Source organism: Perkinsus marinus, assembly GCF_000006405.1.
Source record: "Perkinsus marinus ATCC 50983 genomic scaffold scf_1104296937140, whole genome shotgun sequence".
NCBI lineage: Eukaryota > Perkinsozoa > Perkinsida > Perkinsidae > Perkinsus > Perkinsus marinus.
Window position 1 is genome coordinate 120,738 of NW_003213889.1, and position 11,687 is coordinate 132,424.

Sequence of the window (11,687 nt, forward strand, 5' to 3'; positions counted from 1 at the left end):
CGTTGGCCCAAATGACATATAGCCACCCCAGGGCATGCTTTGATATATTATATTTCCCGGGTGGGGCGGATATGCCATCCCGGGATAATCAGGGCATGTAAGCACAACATCGCCACGAGAATACAGAAAGTATTCTCGTGTATTATACAGTTTATCACAACTCAACTACTTCCTTATGCGCAGACCACTGAATTCTCGCGCGCGCCCTGGTATCAAAGGGAAATGCTTCAAGGGTTTGTTCCGTGGATGCCAAACTATTTATGGTCACTGCAAATTTCTAAGTTGATTGGTATGTGCCCAAGTTGTGAATGGACTCGTCATCATACCCTCCTCATCCCTCTCATGATGTTGGTCGTGCCGAAATAGTCCTCAATGCCGCCAACCTCGGCTTCGCCTACGGAAGTGCATGCCTTGGTCGATCTAGTACGTTCGATTGGCGAGGAGTACTGACGGCCTGGCACTATCATAAAATACGCGGCATTGAGAGGTGTCTGGTCGCTGTTAACGAGTCCTTGCTGAGGCATAACCCGGATGTACCCTTGGAGCTGAAAGATAGTTTGTCTAAGGCTCCCCCAAGAGACGGTATGAAGGATTTGGACGACTTGCTCACTATTCGACTGGCCATGGTAAACGATGCTCAGTTCGTTGACAATGATAACTACAGGGATTGGGTTGAACGGTTGCAAGATGACAAGGAAACGCTGAAATGGTTCTTGAACGAAGGGATGAAAAACCATTGTTATTACAGCATGTCAGCTGATGGTGAATTTACTCCAGTCTTATCCGCTCCCATGCCTCGATCTGCAATGGATATTGATGAGGACTTGAATGGTGACGACAACGATGCAAAGGACGACGAGGTTATCCCTGTTGGGTTCAGTGCCTATCATCTCGATAATCAACAGGACGCTAGTGCTATTCCTGGTACTGTCGCTGAGCCTCACGTCATGAAACACTTTGGAGGTAAAGCAGTGAGACCTTACCGAGTATCAAGGCTCAGTTATGGCACAGGTCCGAGGAAGCACCCAACAGGTCCATACATGCATCCTACGAGAGCTGCTAATTTCTCTAGGAGTCATCGGACGGAGCCTTCCGTTATGAACTCAGTGACTCAGTATAAAGCCGTTAACGACTCTTGGGAGGATGGTGCGATCAAATTGGGCAGCTTTCATGTTAACAGTTCTTCTCCAACGCCAACGATCAAGAAGTCGCGAAATTGCCGCGGGGTGGGTGTGGCGGGCAGGGTCAATCCAGTTCAGCAAAGAGTTGCATCTCAGTTCCTTCAACAAAGTACTCCTGTTCATCGTTCGGGATGCGGCTGCCTTCAGCCATTCTGTGGTGGTGGTGGATCAGTAGTTAACGGTGGCGTTGAGGAGTCGTGGGAAGACAACACTGTGGCGTTCGTTACTAAAGATGGATTTGATTCTCATTGAGGTAGGATTCGTATAAGTAGTATTGCGTAGCACTATTTTCTCTCACATACCATTTAGCTCTAGTGACTCCGGTGAAGTGTTGCGTGAAGTAGGAGTTGCAGACGGGGGCATTCGTCTCAGTATTTTTTCGTACACCTTCACGCTCATGGACGTTGTTTATTTCGACACTATTGGTGGGGACCTAGATCCAACGGCAGTAGCGGCTCGGTGCCTTGCCGAGCTTGTCAACGAACATAAAGGAGCAGACTTCATCACCTTCACTCGATGTAATAATGCAAGACATTGAAATTAGCTCAAAACTAAGGAACTCGCAGTATTTCGCTATGTTCACTGCGTTGTCTGTCAGGCTCGTTCCCTTCGACGGCGTGGCTTGGGGATCTTCCCGCTGCCTGCATTCGGGGAGCTCCTAATCATCAAGGTTTGTATGCTGTTGGGGATATAGTGCGAGGAAGGGATCTGTTGGAGGCCATGTCGCGTAGTAAGGGCAGAGGTTGAGAAACTTCGAACTATTGGGTCGTGGAAGACTGTTCTGCGCCTAGCACTTGTCATTGCTAATGTGCTCATAGTAATTCTAGAATAGGTACTTAATAACCTCTGGATGGCCTTCCGTCTTCCTCTCCATCTCTTCCAACCATGTAGTCCCCGACCGTTCATCTTGTTCCCCTAGAAACTTATGTTGTGGTTTCAACTTGATAGCCAACTGTTCAGCAGTATCGAACTCTTTCATAGTCAGCTTGTTTCTCCCACAACCATTCCCTCCACAGGCCAGACAACCTCTTGTGGTACCCGTCATACGCTTGGCCGGGCGATAGCGTGTGCCACCAGTGAGATGTCCACCATAGCCACTGCGATCGGAGGAGGTTTCATCAGTTGAGGAACTCGATCCTGAAGGACTACGACGATATCTGCCACGACCTCTAGAGCGACCATAATCTCGTCCTCTAGAGCGACCATCATCTCCTCTTCTCTTCGGCTCTTCACACCTTTCATCACGATAACGGTCTACCCCACGATCGTAACGACCATCTCCACCATAGTCTCTTCGGCGTTCAACAGATTCGTAACCTCTTTTATCATCCTTTGGAGACGATGAAGGACCATTTCTTCCATCAGTATTGCCCACTTCGTCAGTGATAATCTTGGGAGGCAGTCCATCCCTCTCTTGTCGGGGGTGATCAATACCCAACCTTGGAGATGGTATAGACGGCATCCGGAGACCACTGCTGCGGACTTGATCGTACCTGCCTAAAGGCAGAAATTGTTGGGACCTTTCAGGTCCAATTAACGCCTGAGTCAACTCTCCCCCAACTGGTTGACTGACCGAACGGACTCTAGATCCTAATGCAGATCTTGAGTCACTGTTAGTATGACATTCACTATTATTATTCATATTCCCGCTATCTAACTCCATATTCGAACTATAACAATCAACATTAATTCTCGCCTTTGGGGGAGGGATACCCAAGGAACCCCTTTCCCTTGCAGGCCATTGTTGCATAGCAGAGGTAGACCCTACAGACCTAGGAAAAGGCCCTCGAGGATGAGAGTCAGGAACACCCTCGGTTTCAGCCATAATAGAGGAGCTAGGGTACTGAAACGACATATTATACCAATCACCTCAACCTCTGCATTACCAACAATCTACTCTAACCTACAACATATATAGCTATCTCTCTGCTATATAGATAACACCCTTTATTTACAAATGGGTCGAAAATAAGCGTCGTTAAACCGACTAGCCTCATAATAGAAACAACACCATTGATACCATGATGACCCGTACTTTTGAGGCACGCCCATGTCAACGGTTAAGTCCATCAACATAGACTGACGAATAAGTAGAATAACATAAGCAAAAGACATAACCATAGGTCATCTCGACTTGTAGGGATCCTCCTCAATCCCGGCGTGGACATTAGATTACCCTTCTTACCAACGGCACCAAAACCGTTGATGACAATGGTGGTAGCTTGCCCATCTACAAGCTATGACCGGCTCGGGAATACAGCTTCCGGAGGACCACCTATAGGTCCCCATCCACTATACCTTCGCCGATTCCCAGCAGCTCTCAACGAGCCCCTCACGAAAACACAATAGCCCAAGCATGGGAACTCCCTTCGCCCAGAACTATTGCGCAAGGAAATTCCCGAACACCACATCTATAGGTGCCGGCAAAGTGGACATCCACCCTTGCTGAGCAACTGCTGAACCTCGCATAAACGGTACACTTACAACCAGTACCCATAACCAATTGCAGACGTCACTCCTCCTTTTGAGAAAGCAGTTCGCCGTACACCGTCGATGCTAACCGACCCAATATAATCATCCAAGTAAGCCGAATAATAGGCTACCCGCAACATGGATGCCTACCATTCTTCTACTAGGAGTATACAAGTCAGCTGAATAATAGGGTACCCCGCAACATGGGATGCCTACCATTCTTCTACCATGAGTATACATATACTGCAGACGGCTCAGGTAATACGTATACTCATAATAGGCATAATATCCCATCCCGGAAATGGGAGGTACGACTCGACCCAGGGTTGAAGAACTTAGCAATGGAGCGTCATCCGTAGCGGTCTGCGAGCGCCCTGGACTTATGGCCCCCTCCTGGACGTGAGTACCATTATGGAGAACGGGTCGAGATCGAACCTTGTCAACCGTCGGTGCAGAAGGTCACCTTTCACCTACCCTTGATGGACGTGCTGATAACCTCCTTACTACTCTAGTAGGAAATGGTATGTTAGTGATCTGTCATTCCTACCATACACTGCGCAATGTAGGCAAGAATCTACCGCACCGTATACCATTTTAGACAGTATTAACCCTTCAGTGACCCATATCATACAACAGCTGAGGTAACACTGCCTGAGCAGCCCGACTCATGTAATTTACCATTTAGAAGTTGACATTAGTAACGTAACCCAGCATATCAATATATTCCATGGATATACAATATGTCTACGGCCCCTCTCACGAGAGATCTTTTATGCCTGAATCAAGGGCCGAGGCGGTTCAACCTGTAGATGTTAAGGGTCTTGGGAGAGGTTTTTCGCAACCTCTTCCTACTCCGATAGTACAACCCCCGCCGTAACGGAAACGAATTAACGTGGGCCTGGGGAATACTCGACCCAACAGCCGGATGTACGTAAGCGTTTGGATCACAGCGCAACATGCTGCTACGCCAACCCAAGTCTTAACACCCAAGCAGCCGCCCAAGGTAACACCGGGGACACAGTGCTGAAGGCAACATCTTAGCACCACATCCCACCGAGAAGCCCTGTACCATTGAAACCAACCCCCAACCGCAGGAGTCGTAACAATTACCCTTGAGCTTCCCTTCCCCTAAGGGAGGTGGACCCATACGTCTATGTACTTCATATAACCAGTACCATCCACCATTCAGTCGAGGGGGGTTGGAGCTTCCAGGCCCTACTTGCCCTTAGCTTCATACGTTACCATATCATACCCTCGCTGTTCTTCACGAAACCAAGTAGATAGTACCCAACCTCACCAGTAAATAAGCTCAGTGTCTGACTCACCGAGTCGGATCAATCCCGGTAGAATGCGCGTGCACAACGGGCGTGTGACTTGCTTAGAGAAGTAAACCGTAACGGACTTATCGCAAGCGACACGACGCGGTGAACTCTCAAATCAGTGCGAATAGAACGACAAACGCGATTACCACGGTACCAGTGATAAGCTCTCAAACCATGCTATAGCAGCACAGTAGAGATCTATTCACACCCAGATAAGTCATCCCATAAGGACTAATAACTCAAACCGTGCCCATTAACCGATATATAGCTACCATAGCGTACTAACAGTCTAAGGGAATCGATACAACTAGTAATAAATCCCAGTACCAATGTATAACCGTATGACTGCTAGAGATACGGATAACCTTCATACCCACCATATGAAGTCCCTATCCAATCTGACAGTGATCCTGCAGAATCAACTGCCTATCGGAATACAGGTCGAGATACGACCGTAAGACTCCGAAACAATTGGAATAACAACACGTAAAAAGGAGACAACCAGGGCATAAGCGCACGCCCGGCGTCACATCCGCACAGTATCGAACCCGCGCTACCGCGCAACACATCAACTTTGGACATAAAGTTGTCGAAAGCCCTTTGGACAGCGAGGGATGTCAAAACGAATCTCAAGACTAAGTTTTGGACAGTTTGTCGAAAAACTACCCTAGTGAGTAGTTTGGACATGAAGTTGTCGAATATTTTTTTTCATCAAGAAGTTGTCCAATTACGTCTGTAGCGACCTTTGGACAGCTTTCTGATCAATTGGACATGTTTGGACAACATTTAGTAATCTGGACTACAATGTGTCGGTCCGAAACCAAAACAGGAACCAAAACAGAGACCAAAACAGGTCTCTGTTCAGAACACCCCCTCGTGTTACAAAGTCAGAAAGGTTCGGTGTCGAGTGGTATAGTTGTTAAGCGCTCGCCCATTTGGTACAGAAGTGGACAAATTCCCCAGTATAAAATTTGGTACAACACAATCGTCGGTGTTTGAGTTTGTCACGAATTCGTGTTTTTTTACACCACCAAAAACGTTTGGTTCAAAAGTGGATTGGTACAAAAGTGGAGACACGGAATAGACAGTATAAGGCGAGCGCGAGGGCCTTATCCGTAGCTAACGTGTGCATGCGTCAAACGATCGATTGCATTCAGAGTCTTCCGAGGGATTCTTTTGAGGATTACTGTTGGCACTCCTGCCAACCTTGTCGACCGCAGCTAAGTATTATCTTATACCTGTATCTACCCTTGGGATTGTGTTGCCAGAGTCACTAGCATCGACTACCTATAGTATCAATCGACGACCCGATCAAGACTTCGAGTAAATTCGTCCACATTCTGATATACGATCTTACGTATAATTTCCGTCGAATGGCTGACTGCCACAAGCAGTATGACCTCGTTTTATCCAGCTAGGTAGCCCACCTCTCCCCTATCAACTAAGAGCCACTTCGTACGCTCTACGGTCTCTTATCTACATCAGGTTTGTCGCGTATGGAAGTACCATTACGACGATCTAGGCAGCCGCCTCCAATGGTGATCGTATCTGTCGGTGATCGTATCTGTCTTGACTTCTTCATGTTCTCATAGTTGGTCTACCCGTGTACGGTTTGTGACAGGTTTGCACCGCACAAGGTTGTGCGGAATCTTGCTCATTGATAGCGTTTAACCTGATTAAGCGAGTTGATCGATAAGGTTGGAGCAGAAGGACTCCGGATTGAGGGGGACTTCTTGGGGGTTTTCTTTCGGTAGCATCAAGATATGTTTAAACCTCCATAGCGCGTTGTAAACATCCTAGCGCCGATGGCAGTGTTGGGTTGTTCAAGAAGAGGCTACAGCTTGAGTTAACAATTGTTAGGGATGTTAGAGCGCGACAGTGTATATGTGTACGCATAATGTTGATCAATCATTACAAGTTAACCACTCTGACAAGTTGCTACTCTCTCCCACAGGTTCATACCGATCTGTCCTGTTCATCTATTGCGGGCTGGCCTTCTATCGTTAGTTCTCTACGATCCTCTCAACGATCATCTTTGAGGAGCGCCCCTGTTTTCCTTCTAAGACTTGAATCTGAGTGAGTGTCGCTCCAATCGGGATCACATTCTGCTGTCATTCCTCTAGTGTGGATCAGGTTTATTCGTCACGAATGTCGATCCTTGAGATGTGTGCATTTGTAGCTTTTTTCCCACCGATTTCTGTATCCTGTCATGAATACCTGTCAAATTCGTCTCTCACAAGTCCCAAAGAATGACGCAGACGTTCCTGCACATAGCAGCCAATCTGAGTCGACCACTGAAATTGACAACTCCGCATTGGAGTTACCAGAAGATATTTACATATCTATGCTAGCCCTCGGTAGGGAAGCTCGTCAACGTTCTGGGCACATTACGCACAAGTACCGAGATATCCTACTTATTCCTCGAGGGGCATCATTCAATTATCCTCGCATCGAGAGTGGAGCTAGTACGGCTTCGACATGCGGTGGGACGACTGACTCTCAGGAGAGTCCATCTGGCAGTCCCTGACCTAATGCCGAATAATTACTTTTTTCGTCCCATCCATCGTAACACCAGCGATGAGCACACAGTTATCCGAAGCCTTTCGTGTTGAGTACTGAGTTCTCGAAGTTCCGAATGCTCTTCTGACATCTCATTAAAAGGCGCCTTCGCACATCGGCGAGGTACAGTAGATCGGTCAAGCAACTATGGAGTGCTCAGAGGTTAACAGTACACAATCAGGTACACACTGGAGTTTTCGTCTCATGACTTGGTTGTCGAGTTTCGATAAAACGTGCATCCGACAAGTCGTAATGGCTATTGTTGCAATCTTTAATCAAGGAATATCTCAAGTTGAGCCTGAAGGCTATGAAGGTCCAAATTCCCAATGTTGCAACGACGCTGAGGATATCGGACTATCGACCAGTGTGACATCACGAGATGCTGTTTTCCTCACTTTACTCTTGATTGGCAATCGTTGGACTGGTCATGTTGGTCCCATTCAGAAGGTATGCTTGATACCGAGTTGAATAGAACAGAACTCAATAGTTATGGTTCTTTGAAGCAAAAAAACGACTCGGCGGATAGATGATGAATGTAAAAAGCATATTTCAACGAACTGAATAATAACTCGAAAACATCAGGAGTCCATATTCACTGCTACTACGCCTTGTAACAAGTATCCAAGTACCTGTGACAACGACAACATAGGAGACTACCAACAGCTCGCTTCAACTCACTTGGCCACCACGATGTCTGCCAGCTCCTTCGGGACCGAAGCTGCAGAACCATACACGGCTGCATTACCACTATGCCCTAACAAATAACAGAACCCCTTACCTCACTACCAGAAGTGTGAACACAGTCTGGTCATGCTACAGGTCCAGGCCAGGAATCGAACCCATACGTACCGCTCTTCACACCAGCGTCTAACTTCGCCTTCTCCGCCTTAAGACCAGCCTCGATATCCGTTAACAGTTCATCCATTTTCTTAGCGTTCAGACGTGTGACGCATATATGAACGCCCGAGGGCATCTGCAGCATGTTCAAGTTCCTAAGGAGAGGAGACTTAAGCAATTTTCACTATGGCCATCCCACCAATGAGTCTTGGTGTTGTTCTTCAACCATTCTGCAAAGTCATAGTCATTAACCCCATTAGTGCAGGTAATAGCCACCACCGAAACGCTTGGACGGCCCAACACGCGAACTCCCTCTATGTCGTTGATTCCCTTCTCGAGGTGCTTAGCAGCAGATACTATATAGAGTCCATCATACAATCACAGTACAACCGGCGTGCTCACCAATTGTCTTGCATGATTCTTTATACCCATCTCTTCCGATGTGCATCAAAGTCGCCCAAGTCGCTGCGACGGCAGCTGCTGGTCTGAATGGTGAACCCTTGGTGAGTGCATAGCATTAGTTCGAATTGGTTTACCTTGACCCGCATATGGTTGGAGTACCGTAGATACCACCTGGCCATTCACTGCAAGTAGAATACTGATACTTGCGGAGGTCAGTCGACCGGAACATGAGCACACTGGTGCCCTTAGGGGCAAATCCGTATTTATGGGTATCACAGGAAATGGATGTGACGCCCGGGACGCGGAAATCGAACTGATAAACAGGCCCAAAATTCTCGTTCGGGGAAAATGTTAGAGCAGCATGTCTTACCCTCGTTGGCATAGGGAAGCCGTTCTCTTCCATGAAAGGTAAGAGGTATCCTCCCAAGCAGCCGTCGACGTGGAGATTCGTCTTGTGCTCCAACGCAATCTTCGACAAACCTTCTATATTATCCACCACGCCTGAACCCAACATAACTTCAACCACTGCTATTGCGCCCGACCACAGCAAAGCAGAGACAGAGATATTATTTGAATTACCTTGAGGAAACTGCGGACAGCTGCCCACAATAGCGACAGTATTCTTGTTCACCAATGTTTCGACATGATTCAGATCAACGTCCATAATCTCCTGAGCACAACAGAGATGTCAGACATTCACCATGGTCGGTCGAACCGGCAAGCTCTACTATACGATAGTGTAATAATCGTAACACAACTGCCATCGAGGGATAACTAGAGTATCTTATCGAGATGAGAGTATAATCTGATGACCCGGACAAAGTAAAGTCAATATACGCGACTAATCACTATAAAGAAGGCATCTTCCATACTACCTCATTAAGCCGAGCTATCCGAACGTCTATGCCAAAATACTGTCCAGCTTTGATGAAAGCAGCATGTGCACTGCGAGGTATGACGATGTTGGGCTCAGTGATACCCCTCTCCGCTCTGAAGAAGACCAAGCAACAACTCATTATGTACTACCGTACCACAGCCGGATGAGATCTTTGTAAGAAGACGAATGCCTGTGAGCAGAGATTTACCTTCCCCAGTCCCTATAGGCCTTCATCGCCAGCAGAATTGACTCAGTTCCGCCGCTAGTTACGGAACCACAAGCTCCTTCATCCGGCTTACCATTGAACAGATTGAGCGTCATTGCGATAACCTAGCGTGTAGTCGTGACTCGTCGTCCGAGTGATGCAACTCCCACAAAGCTATCGTACCTCGGCTTCCATTTGCCGGGTCTTGGTGAACACGTCAGCATGTAGCAGATTGCTAAGGCCGAACATCCCCAATACCTAGAAGCGCGCATCATGAGTATTGCTTTGGAGCAGTCCATACTTACTTTCCCTTGCATCTCGTATAACTCCTCACCACCGTGGTACACACACCCACTCTGACCGCCATTCTTCCAGTTCATGTGTTCTTTCTCTGCGCACTTCTCCATGTGGGGAATAAGTTCGCTGGAAGACTTTCCTTCTAAACGACTGAGACTTGCCGTAAAGGATGGGTCCTATTTCATTACGCTTCGGTAGGACACTGTTCCTGGGTTCCACATCCTTGAGGACCATCTCGTCGAGTCCCTCGGTTGCCTTGTCCAGCTCAGCATCGATCTTTGCTCGAATTTGCGGTATGTGCCTCGCCTAATTCACAACAAATAAAGCGACGCGTGACGACGTCGTAACTTGCAGTGGCTAGGGAGTTCGATTCAACCCACCTGGTTTAGCGCGTAGCGCTTGAGAGGAACCTCGAATCCTTGATGAAGGCCATATCGCTGCGAGTACTTCCAGAATCGGTAGGCAAAGAGGAGCACAAACCAGGTGAAGGTGGAAAGGACCACAGTATCGAAACGATCCTTTCCCCGCAGTCTGTCGTTTATCAGTAGCCGAATAGCAGCTATCAGGTTGCTCACTATGGGAACACTCGACGATGGCATTTTCAAATCTAACTGCGGGTAGAGTGGCTCTGACTGACACTAATACCCGACATGAATTACTGCTTATACAAAGACCCGTGAAGGCGCCCGTCAGCAACCATAAGCCAGTGAGCTTCTATATGATGGACGAGAGTATGTTCGACAGACGAACTATTGCTATCGCCGACATCTACACTCCTCCTATTGCACTTCTGATTGGATCGTTTCCTAAGGGTGGGGCTGTATTGGCCATGTCCCGGGATGGCATATCCGCCCCACCCGAGAAATATAATAAACCAAGTCCCGGGATGGCATATCCGCCCCACCCCGGAAATATAATAAACCAAGTCCCGGGATGGCATATCCGCCCCACCCCGGAAATATAATATACCAAGTCCCGGGATGGCATATCCGCCCCACCACGGAAGTATAATACACCAAAGCATGTCCCGGGATGGCATATCCGCCCCACCACGGAAGTATAATACACCAAAGCATGTCCCGGGATGGCATATCCGCCCCACCCCGGAAATATAATATACCAAAGCATGTCCCGGGATGGCATATCCGCCCCACAAAGCATGTCCTACGCATCCCCCTGACCCGTTAAGGCGCATAGGTCCGTCGGACTGACTCAATCCGTTGCCCCAATGACATATAGCCACCCTAGGGCGTGCTTTGATATATTATATTTCCCGGGTGGGGCGGATATGCCATCCAGACAAATTGGCCATGTAAGCACAACATCGCCACGAGAATACAGATTGCATTATACAGTTTATCACAACTCAACTTCTTCCTTATGCGCAGACCACTGAATTCTCGCGCGCGCCCTGGTATCAAAGGGAAATGCTTCATGTCTGAAAGCTTCAAGGGATTGTTACGTGGATGCCAAACTATACATGGTCACTCCAAATTTCTAAGTTGATTGGTATGTGCCCAAGTTGTGAATGGACT

General features: G+C 47.8%; 2 protein-coding genes across 2 annotated transcripts; one reads left to right on the top strand and one right to left on the bottom strand.

Moving 5' to 3' along the window:
• Positions 1 to 308: 308 nt before the first annotated feature.
• On the top strand, positions 309 to 1,433 carry Pmar_PMAR023305 (hypothetical protein; the record flags this gene model as incomplete). The annotated part of the gene is made up of 4 exons (XM_002783140.1): positions 309 to 963; positions 1,012 to 1,146; positions 1,244 to 1,290; positions 1,329 to 1,433. The coding sequence occupies 4 exons, from the start codon at positions 309 to 311 to the stop codon at positions 1,431 to 1,433; spliced, it is 942 nt and encodes a 313-aa protein (XP_002783186.1).
• A 6,600-nt stretch (positions 1,434 to 8,033) lies between these two features.
• Positions 8,034 to 10,755, bottom strand: Pmar_PMAR023306 (Sphingosine-1-phosphate lyase, putative). The gene is made up of 13 exons (XM_002783141.1): positions 10,533 to 10,755; positions 10,341 to 10,458; positions 10,161 to 10,294; positions 10,039 to 10,113; positions 9,859 to 9,980; positions 9,649 to 9,763; positions 9,353 to 9,443; positions 9,144 to 9,274; positions 8,908 to 9,086; positions 8,774 to 8,856; positions 8,571 to 8,727; positions 8,213 to 8,526; positions 8,034 to 8,163 (listed from the first exon to the last, which is right to left on the bottom strand). Exons 1-12 carry the CDS (start codon positions 10,749 to 10,751, stop codon positions 8,343 to 8,345), a joined length of 1,608 nt encoding a protein of 535 aa, XP_002783187.1. The 5' UTR covers positions 10,752 to 10,755; the 3' UTR covers positions 8,034 to 8,163; positions 8,213 to 8,342.
• Positions 10,756 to 11,687: the final 932 nt, after the last annotated feature.